Source organism: Fusarium verticillioides, chromosome 7, assembly GCF_000149555.1.
Source record: "Fusarium verticillioides 7600 chromosome 7, whole genome shotgun sequence".
NCBI lineage: Eukaryota > Fungi > Ascomycota > Sordariomycetes > Hypocreales > Nectriaceae > Fusarium > Fusarium verticillioides.
In genome coordinates this window covers 724,962-737,181 of record NC_031681.1, presented here as the reverse complement: position 1 = coordinate 737,181, position 12,220 = coordinate 724,962, and the positions used below count along the sequence as shown (strand labels likewise).

Genomic DNA, 12,220 nt, shown 5'->3' with positions numbered 1-12,220 from the left:
GTTGAAGCCAGTTTCTCGTATGAGTTATGCGAGCTACTTGACCTCGGAGTTGGCAGTGAGTAGTTGAATTAACTTACAGTTTAGCTTTGCATAAGCGATTCAGTCTCTGCGTCAGAGGTTTTGCGCTTCTGCCTGAAATCCATTCATGTCTTGACGAGAGTGTAAGTGGAATGACGTATGCGAAACCATATCGTAGAATATTGTAAGAAGACGCTGCACTTCTTGTTTCATTATCTCTCCGAAGGCAATTCGATTAGAGTATGGCAGAAAAACGACAGGCATGAGTCCTCTACTGAGTATCTTGATCACCTCATTTCAACGCATGTCTCGTTGAAACGACTTTGGCTGCCTCCAGCACTTTAACCTCAGTGATGACCCGATTCTGTCGCTGTCGGCGGGGTTCCAGTGACTGAAGTCTCAGCTACAGCCAATCATGCACCCTCTTCCTCCCTGCACAGTCCCTCTTACGCAAGCCCCTCCCCCAGAGACGCCACCCTCCAGGTGACCCAGCTTCTGTCTCGCATGGCGTAGCGCAGAACCTCTCAAGAACCCTTCGTCATCGTCAATCAGGTCACACGCTCTCTTTTCTTCCTCGCATCAAACAAACCATACAAACAACCGTCAATTCTTCAACTCAACCGCTTCTTCTTTCAAAGCAAGAGTTTTGAACGCTCTCTACTACGCAACAATGTGTTCCGCCGACTTCTTCCTCGCTTTCCTCGCCATTCTCTTCCCCCCACTGCCCGGTAAGTCTACCATTTCCCTGTTGCGCATCATCGCTAACATCGATTTAGTCTGGGTAAAGTGCGGTCTCTGCAGCGCCGATTCTCTCATTAACATCCTCCTCTGCTGCCTCGCATACATTCCCGGCCTTATCCACGCATGGTACATCATCGCCAAATATCCTGAGCCGCCCTACGAGTACGAGTCCTTGCCACAGGATCGTGAGGGTAACCGCGTTACCTACGTCTACGTCCAGTGCCCGCCAGGCCCTCATCAGCACGGCCACGGCCACCCCCAGAACCAGCAGCCCAAGCCCCAGCCTCAACCTCAGCATGGCGGTGCTAGCAACAACAATAACAGCATGAACTATGGCACTCAGAACGCTGGTGGTTCTTCTCGTCCCGCGCCCCAGCAGCATGGCGTGACAAGCAATGGCGAAGGTAGTTCTGAAAGCCAGGGCGTGCCACCTTCTTACGCCGACGTCGTCGCTGGAGATCACAAGATTCAGTCCAAGGATTAAACGCGCATCGCATGTCTCTTTTACACGATACGGAAATAAGACACCGAGACGGCTTCGTCTATGTCTTGAAAATTCCAGCGACTTGTTACGATTTTGCGCAGCCGTCCACCACAACAAGCGGGTCCTGAAGGACTTGGGTGAGATGGCCGAGTTGGTTATGGCGCCAGGTTAAGGTTAACCTTAACACCAATTTCCTGGTGGAGCAATCCTCCTGGGTTCGAGTCCCAGTCTCATCAATGAGTTTCATTTTTTGCGCATTCTCACGATGGTCTTTTGGCTCCAAGTCTAGAGGCGAATGGATTATCGTTTGCTGAAATGGGTGCTGCTAGGCGGAACTCGACTCTATACAGGCGCCTGCGTATTCTCCACTTCACAATAATTAGGAGTTTTTTGACCTTCGGGTTTGGTTGGATTTAGGCGGTTCTCGTACAGTGATTCAGTATGGGCATTGGACATTTCGGCTTGTTTGTGGTTAATTAGACTTACTTGCGCAGGCGTGGGCCTCGAAGGCTTGTTCCTGGGCTGCTCTACTAAGTATGAAGTTTTCTGGACACAGGCAGCTTATACAGACCTATTACATTTTCATTCTATAAAATATCACGTATGTGACGAATTCTACCCATTACTTCTCCAGTAGTTGTATCACATGCATATCAGCCTCGAAAGGTATCACATGTATAAGTGGAAAGAGTAGAGGTTGCTCAGGTCTACTTATAACCTCGTAGCCTAATCCTGTATGCAAATATATATTATACACCTAAATTCAGATCCTTCAACGCCAAATCCAAGACCAGACATCTCACAGGATGTTAGGTCGATAGCAACACTCCATGAACAAAGTAAAAGTAAAGGATCAATTGTCATCATGGACGCCTTGCACCGAGCCGCAGCGCAGCGCGGCTGTTTTCTACGTTTGATCATTTGGTCTGATCCCCTTTCGATCCTTCAGCACATGGGTATCGAGCTCCATTTCCGTCTAAGCAAAATGCTTTGTTTATATCCGTCCCCATTTTAAACCGTTGGTTTTTGTCATGATCATAAAGGGTGCCCTTTTCTCGTTTCCATGAACATATTTATGCCATCTCCTCAAAGATGCGTAAAAGACTCCTCACACCCGTCAAGGCGTTCTCGTCGGGTCCTTGGCCGGGGGTCCATTCGGCGTGGGCAAAGTCAATGAGTTTTAGGGAGTATATTTGTGGCAGGGAGGCCTCGAGGTCCGAGTCTTCGTCCAGCTCGTCTTCGTCGTCCAGAGCGATGCCGCTATCAACCCTCTTGGTAGTTCGAGCTGCTTGGCCGATACCTGCCTCTGCGTCGATGAGTGCGTTGTTCTCTTCAATGGCGCTTCGGAGGGCTTCACCATCGCCCTCGAAGATGAAAAGTAGCGAAGATGAGTACATTCGGCTTTCATGTCGTGAGAGGATATCTTCAACTCTTTGGAGATCTCGGATGAAGGCGGCGCAAATGGCCTTGCCGAGATCTTCATCGATGCCAGCGCTCTTGTTGAAGATGAATTTTCGGAACTGGTCCACGACGTTTTCTTGGGTGACTGTTGTTCGGCCATAGTCCTTATCGTAGATCTTGTAGTTTTCCTCGTCTAGTTCTGAAGCATCCTCTGATCCGCGGTAGACCCGCATTCCTGCTATCCGGAATCCCAAGCTACCGTGTGTCGTCTCGGCCGAGATCTTGTCGAAGCGCTGCTTTTTTTGTTGAGGGGCATCGTCGGCCCATAGTCTTACTCCCAACTTGACATCGAGGATGTTGGGGCTCTTGAAGCCAAAGGTGGCATTGTCCAGCACAACCGCTGTATCGGTCTTGATCTTGTTATCCTTGGCCGGGACCCAAGCGCCACCCTCTTTTTGTTGTGTCGCTGCTGTAGCATGAGCAACCTGTTCGGTCACCGAAGCGACAATTTCTTCCTTTGACGTCTTGAGATCTCCGGCGTGGGAGATGACACCAGCAACAGCCTCGTCTATTGTCTTCTCAGTAGGATCGGTGAGTAGGAGGGATCCCATAAACAATGGCATTATATCGGCGAATTCGGGATGTCGTCGATTGGCAGACTGGTAGAAATCGATCTCGGACTGCGTGCAAGGCTTGATGAATAGTTCGCCATCGGGGGTACAAAGCGTGCCGGCACTTGAGTCATCGAAATTAGCATGATGTAGACGAAGCGCGGGGGTGGCATATTGTGACGCAAATATGCCAAGCCGGAGCGACAGAGGCGCTCTCAAGGGAGAGTAAATTGCTCTGATGAGGAGCGCATATGTAATGCGAAAAGGATCGAGAGACTTACTGGCCGGCGACAGCGTAGTTGTAATCGCGAAGCTCTTTGCGATCAGGCATTTGTTTTGATCCCATCATAGTTGGTGGGATTGTGAGTGTGGCGGTGGGCTCGCGCCGGTCTTCGGTGTAACAGTTGCGAAAGGGTGCTTGCTTGATCAAAAGAGAGAGGCTAGAGAGGGAAAAGGACAATCAATGTTGTGTGAAAGAAGCGATCAAGGTCCGGAAGCGACTGGCGAAGGAATGTTATAGAAATGTCGAGGGGTGAGGGCGGTGAAGAAGCCTGTGGAAGAGATGCGCAGTTGTTGAAAGAAATTGGACTTTGAAGCTGAAGGCTGGAGCAAGCGATGGATTCGAGGGCGTGGCTCAGTTCGCAGGGTTGAGCAAGTAGCGTAGCGTAGTGGTTGAGTCGAGTCCGGAGGGGTCAGCTCAGTGCAAGGCGAAGCGTTTATAGGGACCCAGTGCGCTAAGTAGCTTTGATTTGAGTGGAGCGCCAAGTGAGGTAACCTAGTTTTGAGGGAAAGAAAAAAAGAAGAAAAATGGCCACTATAGATAGGATAGATATACAAATGGAGAATGGAGGCTATTCTTGGAATCAGGGTCAAGCACGATGAGGTCTTCCAAGAAATTCAGGGGCGCAGAAAGCGAGAATTCAAGGAGGGAGAGAGCGAGAGAGAAGAAAAAGAACTGATCAGCACAGGATCAACCCCCAGTCTTGTCTGTCTTGGTCAAGGTGCGACACGTCAAGGCACAAGGAGACGAGTCTGTTCAGAGGGGACGGTTCCGCTTCGTCCGCAGATACAAGGGCGCTTGTACTTGTCGCTCTTAAGTTGGATTAGAAGAAAACAAGATAAAATGGAGAGATCCGAGTGGCGATTTTGTATGTAATTTTTGTAGACGTCTCCAAGCCTTCCTTGGTCAGCGTTTGTGGCGGATGTGACGGACCAGTGGGAAATTGGAGGCTGATGTGAGGCCAACGATGATATTTCTCTGACAAGAACCAGTCAGACGAGAATTGCGATGTACGAGATTGATGGTAAATCGTCATTAGATGGGCATTTCACGGGCTGTTTATACAGTATTTTTGACATTAGTAACCGTGAATCACAGAGCGGAACGAACTAGCGACTAGGCGCAACTCCAACGACAACTTACTCAAAGTCCTAGGCATTACACAGCCAACGGACAACAAGGTACAGTACAGCCCGTGAATCACAAAACATTTCCCCTCAAAGCGATAGCGAGACGAGCCCCGAATAACGAAGGCGATCCATCTCCAAGCCCCTCATCTCAGCGGCAATACCAGCGAGTCAACGACCAAACAACAGCGAGAAGTGAGCCCTGTCAAGCGCTCTGCCTCGCTGAGCCACAGCCAACAATAACAGGGGTCCAATTCCATTGGCGCTGGGCATACTCATACTCTCTGCCTCTGTTTGTATTTTGGCATCTTTTTCGGTCATTTCCAAGAATCGACATGGCTTTGTCTCACTGTCCAACGTTTTGCTGGTTACACGTCGCAATGACCTAGGTTAGTTCTATCATCAGACCCAACCGGGGTGTTTACGATATGCAAGGAACACAGGGTCTTGGGATCACGGATTTGTTCATGTGCTGCGTGTGTTTGCTTTGCTGGCGTGGACATGAGCGGCGATCTTGCTGTAAACTTGCGATCTGACTTAAACGAGGGTTTGCTAAGAATGACACGAGATTCGTCATTTCTTGGGTACAAACAATGCTATGGATTCGTAGGTGTAGCGAATTAATGAGCCTGAGGCCGAGACAAACGCGGAACGGAAGAGAAATCATGTCTGTAGCCTACTAACATGGATCCATGTATGTATCATGCATGTATGTAGATGAAGCCTCAGCGCCTCAACTGATACTCGAGTTGAGTTACCATCTCAACCCTATACACTCACTACTTATGCAGTCCGAGCTCAATCGGACTCTTTACACATCGGTTGAAACACCAAAAACAACAATACTACACAAGCATTCAAGTCGTACAACCCCAAAATACCACACAGAGTCTCACCATCACACCCTATCAGCTACACCCGTTCAGCTTTAGCCAAAACCCGCCTGGTGACCTCTATCAACTGACCCCCAGAGCCAATGACAACCCCCACGAATCAAATCAAGATGCCTGTGCCTTTTTCCCTAAATCCCTCTCTTGAGTTGTCGACACCCTTTTTCTTGACCGGGATGGGCCGGCCCGTATTTACCAGCATGGTTTTGGTTGGTGCTTGAACTAGGGTATCGTGAAAGCCTTGCTTTCAGCCCAGCTGTGATAGGCATTTTGTCTTGAGGGGTTTCCTGGGAATGGATGATAGGGTTTATGCTAGTCTGATCGGTGTTGTATTCGCATAGTGCACTAAGTCGTTGAAGTAAATACGTGCGTCAAAGCTACCTAGGCGTAAATACTAAGCTCGATCCTGCCGCAAACAATGAGCTAGATATTACATGACCATGCTCGACCTACATGATATTGGTTATAAGCTTTGCAAAACCACTTAACCCAAGATGCATACTCAAGGGAGTCTGAGCCTTTGAGCATGAAGGCTAGGTAGTTGGCTTAAGTACTCTGGAGTGACTGTGTCAACTCAATCTCTCATGGGCGTTCCTTGATCTCAAGAGCTTATTCGCAACATTCTTTACTTAAATACAAGAATCCTATTTATGCACTGGAGAGAAGCAGTGGCATTTGTTCATGACATTCTTCTTCCCAAGATTGTGATCCCTAAGCTCAAAACCACATATGCTTTGGGAGACACTTGATGAATGTATATATTTAAGGGCTTGGTTGATCTGCATAATGAACACCAATACAGTCTGAAGCCTCTGTCAGTTAGTAGTGGAGCTTACGAGCAAAAGCCTGCAGAATCTCCTTCTCTTGGAGAAGTTTGGCATATTACATGTACCTAGGTAAGGTAGGCACTTTATATGAGTACCTAAGGTAACTTTGGAAAGAACAGTCTGGGCTTCAAGGGAACGCGCAGCTCTGAGGCAGCTTGCTGCCTACTATAGATCCGCTCGTGTTTGAGCCAAACAGCGGTTAATAGCTAACAACCAAACTGGTACGTTTTCAGATAGAAGTCTTCAGTCTGTTCCTTTATTCAGTCGTTGTTATAAATGCCCTTTGCTGTCTCGAAGCCATTTTGATCCCAAGAGAACGACACTTGCAAATCCTGATGCCAGCATAAGTTCCCCTTTATTAAGCAAAGATTTCACACTGCTAGCCAGCTCCTCAAAATATATTCGTCCCACATCTCAGTAGGTAGAGCTGGCTACATTCGTCGCGTGTTCATCTGGTCTATGAATCAGAGGGTTATTGGCTAGGTACCTACATAAAGCTTCAGAAATCCTCAACCTCGGCTTCTCTTCTCTTCTTCATCAACAACTATCATGGCTGAAGACTCGAAGCCTCAGATCGAGGAGCCCCAGGCGCCCTTGGTTCTGCCAGAGTCCCTCCAGGACATCGCTAAGAAGAGCCGCAAGAAGAGACCCAAGACCCTCGTCAGCCGTGGTCCTACAGCGCTTCCAAAGAATCGTGGAAGTGGTTTTGAGGAGTATTTCGCCGATCCGCCTTTGACGCCCGTTGAGGCCACAGAGGAGAAGAATGAGATCTACTCTCCAGACCTCCCTTTTGCTGAGTACGACCGTTAAGCCTCTAAGTAAGCATCAGTGCTAACATCTACAGGCGCATGCAATCTTGCATCCAGCGTTTCCGCTCCCGACGTCGTCTCCAGGGCGACCGCGGTCTCTACTTCAACGAGTATCTCTTCCTCGGCGGCGTCGATACCTCGCCTAACACCTTCGGCGGCCTCAGCCAGCAAGAACTAAAGGAACTGACTCCCGCCCAGCGCCGAGAGGCAACTGCCACAGATATCATCTGGGCCAGCTCTCAGGGTGGCGACAAGTTCTACGATGGCGATGACAAGAAGTGGACTGTCGATTTCGCTGCTGTCGTCGCAGGCTTCTTCTCCGTCAGTCTCGTCCACCTGACCTCCTTTGAGCCCAAGAAAATGGAGGAGGGTATCGACACGATTAAGAACTTTCTTCGATACGTTCTCCAGCACGATGTCTGTCCTGAGTACGAGGACAGTGTAAATGAGGCTCTCGAGGTGTGCAAGACTGCGAGCATCGAGTGGCCCATGATCCGACAGCTCATGGCTGATCTTCCCGGCTACTTCAACCTCGCCTGCTCAGAGATGTTCCACCACGGATCTACCGCGGAGCATTGGTCATTCCAGACCTTCAAGCGACCCAAGAATTTCGATCCCAAGGCTGTCTTTTTCGCGGCTTTTGCTCTCATGAACGAGCCTGAACTCTTCGAGAAGCTTTCTCTCAAGGAGCCCAGCTTCCCTTGTGGGTTCACCTGCACTCTTGAGCTGGTTGAAGTCATCCGCCCTGAGGAGGATATCGTCAAGCGATTCAACTCTCTCGTCATCGGTGACAAAGTAGCGAACCACGTCCCTGTTGGTAAAGCTGTCTTCAAGCAGGGCTACATTCAGGATGACTGGGAGAATCCATGGGCTGGTGAATGGCCTGTCAAGGAGGAGACCATCACTCTTTTCTTCGACGATGCCCTTCTGGCAAACATGATGCCGGGGTTGAGGATGGTTGCATCTATCACCGAATTGGATGCGGGACTGCGGTTCCTCAAGTCTGTTGAGATGATTGTCCCGTCGTTCTTCATCTTTCTCCCTCAGGAAATGATGCGCTACTACAAGGAGCCCAGAGTCGATGATCGCGCTGCTCCCTCCACCCGAGATGGACAGAAAGAAAAGGTTCTTGAGGAGGACGAATACTGAAGGGTAACTGAAGGTTGGTCAAATGGTAAAAAGTTGAAATGATAGCTACAGGGTAGATTGAAAGGTAGCACATAGCTCTACGAGGTTAGTCGACAGAATTAATCCACACTCAACATTGCTTTTCTACACGAGTGTTTATTTCACATAACTTGCCTAGGAAAGAAAACTCAGGACGCTGATTCTGGATGACAAAAAGACTTGGGTAAACTTACATAAACTTTGGATATAATTACTAGGCTTAGGTTACATTTTGCTAGGTTTATTTTGACACCCTAAGTTAAAGCTTGCTGCTCCAACTTTATCTCGTCCTTGCATCGAGCTTCTGGAAAGCTTCCAAGAGCCCCACGCACAGACACCTTCGATAGCGACGACATTTCTCTTCCGTCAAAGTCGATGTAGCGACAATGTCAATTCCAGGCCTGGGCCAGATTCCCACACAGGTAAACATCTATCACCATCACCGCATCATACTCTCTAACATTTATCACAGCCCACCGCCTCGAGCACCCGCGTCATCACCCTCCGACCAGCCTGCGAATGGCGCTTCCAAGTCTCCTCCCCCGTAATCGTCAAGCTCCTCTCCGGCACAGCAGAGAAAGACGGCGTCGAACTAGGCCCTAAGAACGCTTATACCTTCGCGGGCATCAAGTCAAAGATTTTAACATGGCACGGATGCGAGCTTGAGGTCGATGGTCGATGCGATGTTGACTCCGTGGCGGAATATGCGAATCCGACTGATAACACGGCGAACGTGCATGTGAATCTCCATGGACAGCTTAATGATATGCGACAAAAGGCGGCGATGGAGGGAAGAGAGGGACCGAGGGTGTTGATCGTTGGACCAGCAGATGTGGGAAAGACAACGGTTGCGAGGACGTTGACGAGTTATGCGACGAGACAAGGCTACCAACCTCTAGTGGTGAACGCGAACCCTAAAGAAGGAATGCTCAGTTTGCCGGGAACACTGAGCGCAAGCGTTCTTGCGACTGTCATGGACATTGAGGCTGTGGACGGCTGGGGCAGCACGCCTACCAGCGGCCCAAGCAGTGTACCCGTGAAGCTGCCTCTGGTATTTTACTACGGACGAGCTTCGCCCGATGAAGACCCCGACTTTTACCGCGAACTCATGAGTAAACTTGCAGGAAGCGTGAGTACACGCTTGAGCGAGGATGAGGACGTCAAGAGCTCAGGTGTCATCATTGATGGAATGGGTCTTCCTGAACAGAGCAAAGATGGGTATGAGCTGGTCGCACACATTGTCGATGAGTTTTCCGGTAGGTCTTGCTCCTAGTGCGTAAAGAAGACAAGCTAACGAGAACAGTCAATGTTGTTATTGTGATTGGTTCAACAAGTATCACCTCCGAGCTATCTAAACGATTCAGCAACGAGCGAACAAGTCTTGGAGAACCCATCAGCATTGTTCCCATCGACAAGTCCGACGGCGTCGTAGTTCGAGACGAGGCATTCCTACAGCACGTAAGAGAAGCAGCTATCAAAGAGTATTTCTTCGGCGACTCCAAGCGCACTCTCAGCCCCCTGATCCAGCAAGTCGATTTCGACAGTGTGATTGTGTATCACAATTCCGACGGTACATAAACCCTCGCCAAGAATTCTACATCCGGTTTTTACTGACTCACTATGCTAGAACATTCCCCCAACCAGGGTGTCACCCGAGAAGACCCCTCTACGCCGATGCAGCACTGGACGTTTGCCATTATGCACGCAACACCTAAGGAGTCGCCCGATACGGTCCGTGCTGCAAGTGTTATGGGCTTCTTGTACGTGTCGGATGTGGATGAGGAGCGTCGTAAGATCAAGCTGCTTTCGCCGGTGAGCGGACGGTTGGGTGACCAGCCGCTTGTGTGGGGGAAGTGGCCGGAGCCGTTTATTAACCTGCTCGGATAAGGGAGGTTCTGTGTCTTGGCAAGGAGGGAGAGATGGTACTGGACGTGGTTTACGGATAAGGACATGTTTTGGCCCGTACGGGGTAGGGTCGATAGTTTATGCTAGAACAAAGATTTCAGCCAAATTGTGTTTGCCGCCAAGGTTGAGGTTGATTGCGTAGACCGTGAATCTGAAATCCAAGTTTGTCCAGGAGGGTGTCAAACTGATGCCCCCTTGCTCAAAGGCACGATGTCTCTGTGGGCGAGGAATGCTTTCCAAACAAGACCTGCACTGTATCCGTGCAAGTACGACTTGTATCCGAAGTTGTGCCTCCCGTGCAAGCCAGTATCCGGTATCTCCTAGTTTGGCAAGTCTTGTCTCATCTCATTGCAACACAGAAGCCATCAGAGAACCCTAAATATCCCGAACTCTTACCTTTCTCGTATACCTTTTGCTGCATCCATGGTATTAACGCCTATGCGAATACCCCATACCCCGCATCGTTTATCATGAATGGGGCCTTTGTGAGAAGCCAAGAAAGGCGGATGAGACGCTGTACGGAGAAACAGGGAGAGTTTATCTTGATTTCACATCGTAGTGGTATGATATTCAAGATGCAGGACTAGCTTGTCGTTGAGAAGCGGAGATACGAGCAGTCATGTTCGGCGAGCGAGTTGTTTTGAGAAGCTGTACAGGGTCTTTGGAAGTTGATATCCGGGGAAGTTCGATGCCTGGATCCTCATCAAAGCTTAGTTTAAGCTTGTTCCCCAGACTTGCCCCGTTCAACTCTATTCAAGCGCTAGGGTTATCATTGTCGAAAAGTGCCATTGGCCAATGCTGATCTCATACGGAGTAGTCGATCAAACGTAGCTATCGTACTGTAATGTCTGAGCCGTTCGTTCTCCGTCTCAGCTGTCGGTGGTCGTGGCTTACATCCTGGTGCACGACCGGTCCGGAGTCTAAAAGACGGCGCCGAGTGAGCGGCACTTGCTTATGACATTCACACAGTGAAATGATTCCTTGGCTGTAGATCAAAAAGACCCGTATCCACTAGCAGCAAGGTTACGTGGCTGTGTAGTGCCCTTGTTGTTCAGGATACCTGATTCGCGCAATGACGGTTGAGCATAGTCGATGAAGTCAGAGCCTGTGGCAGAACCTGGAACCTCTGAACCACCGCAGAGCAGCACCGTCATGTTTCCTAGTCCAAAAGTCAAGAGGGTTGGGGTCGTTTCTGGCGGTTTTGAGAGGAGATCCCTGGCCAGGCTTGCAACCCAATTGTTAAGCTTAAATCTTAGCGTAATTCTGGAGCAAGAGCCGCCAAAACCAGGCCGTTCCCCAGATGGCCTTGGCCGTAAACGGGTGGTAGGGTGAATGAAGGCTCAATGTGGTCATTGGAGGACAAAACAAGCAGGTTTCCGTAAAAAGAAGCCAGCAAGCGTAGTGACATTCATCACAATCATCGCCAAGCAAAGCCAAACTTGGCTCGTCGTAGCAGGTGATTAAGAAGAGAATTGTCTTGGCCGAGGCGAAGCAAAAGCAACGCAGTATTGGTCAAATGTCGTCGTATGCCAAGCCCAAGCCATGCCAAGTTCAAACAAGCATTCTCTCATTTAGAGAAGAAAGTGGTGACAATGAGACGAGGCGAGGATAAAAGGTGAAGTGTGATTGGTCGCTCAATGACTGATTGGTACATCGGCTAACCTCATCATGTGGATATTGTTAACTTGATGTCGAGGCGGATAAGTTATCGCCTGCTGACGACAGACGCTAATGGACAGTGATTGTGGGTGATTCCGGCACAGTAATGGATATTGATCCAGGCAGATGATGTTTATGTTGCCATTGGGACTGTACTGTAGCTTGTGTCGTATTGTGTTTCTGTTGTCCAAGGATTTGCCCAACGGATGTGAAGTTTAAGATGGCGTTTCCAACTCTTGTCCTCTCCTTCAAACGCCGGCATTAATAAGTCGCACAACTTTGATGAGCATTAGACCGTCGG

At 49.4% G+C, this 12,220-nt stretch overlaps 5 protein-coding genes and 1 non-coding gene across 6 annotated transcripts; 5 read left to right on the top strand and 1 right to left on the bottom strand.

Moving 5' to 3' along the window:
- Nucleotides 1–384: 384 nt before the first annotated feature.
- On the top strand, nucleotides 385–2,003 carry FVEG_06773 (hypothetical protein). Its single transcript, XM_018895187.1, has 2 exons — nucleotides 385–746; nucleotides 795–2,003. The coding sequence occupies exons 1-2, from the start codon at nucleotides 689–691 to the stop codon at nucleotides 1,241–1,243; spliced, it is 507 nt and encodes a 168-aa protein (XP_018752408.1). The 5' UTR covers nucleotides 385–688; the 3' UTR covers nucleotides 1,244–2,003.
- Nucleotides 1,380–1,479, top strand: FVEG_15939. The gene has a single exon. It is a non-coding gene; the product is annotated as a tRNA-Leu (tRNA).
- On the bottom strand, nucleotides 1,814–4,552 carry FVEG_06772 (hypothetical protein). Its single transcript, XM_018895186.1, has 2 exons — nucleotides 3,537–4,552; nucleotides 1,814–3,379 (listed from the first exon to the last, which is right to left on the bottom strand). The coding sequence occupies exons 1-2, from the start codon at nucleotides 3,602–3,604 to the stop codon at nucleotides 2,317–2,319; spliced, it is 1,131 nt and encodes a 376-aa protein (XP_018752406.1). The 5' UTR covers nucleotides 3,605–4,552; the 3' UTR covers nucleotides 1,814–2,316.
- Nucleotides 4,056–4,468, top strand: FVEG_15938 (hypothetical protein). The gene has a single exon (XM_018905169.1). The coding sequence runs from the start codon at nucleotides 4,100–4,102 to the stop codon at nucleotides 4,409–4,411; it is 312 nt and encodes a 103-aa protein (XP_018752407.1). The 5' UTR covers nucleotides 4,056–4,099; the 3' UTR covers nucleotides 4,412–4,468.
- Nucleotides 4,553–6,928: 2,376 nt separating the features above from the next.
- Nucleotides 6,929–8,337, top strand: FVEG_06771 (hypothetical protein; the record flags this gene model as incomplete). The annotated part of the gene is made up of 2 exons (XM_018895185.1): nucleotides 6,929–7,176; nucleotides 7,224–8,337. 2 exons carry the CDS (start codon nucleotides 6,929–6,931, stop codon nucleotides 8,335–8,337), a joined length of 1,362 nt encoding a protein of 453 aa, XP_018752405.1.
- Nucleotides 8,338–8,500: 163 nt separating this feature from the next.
- On the top strand, nucleotides 8,501–10,402 carry FVEG_06770 (hypothetical protein). Its single transcript, XM_018895184.1, has 5 exons — nucleotides 8,501–8,539; nucleotides 8,595–8,777; nucleotides 8,828–9,611; nucleotides 9,659–9,925; nucleotides 9,983–10,402. The coding sequence occupies exons 2-5, from the start codon at nucleotides 8,742–8,744 to the stop codon at nucleotides 10,240–10,242; spliced, it is 1,347 nt and encodes a 448-aa protein (XP_018752404.1). The 5' UTR covers nucleotides 8,501–8,539; nucleotides 8,595–8,741; the 3' UTR covers nucleotides 10,243–10,402.
- Nucleotides 10,403–12,220: the final 1,818 nt, after the last annotated feature.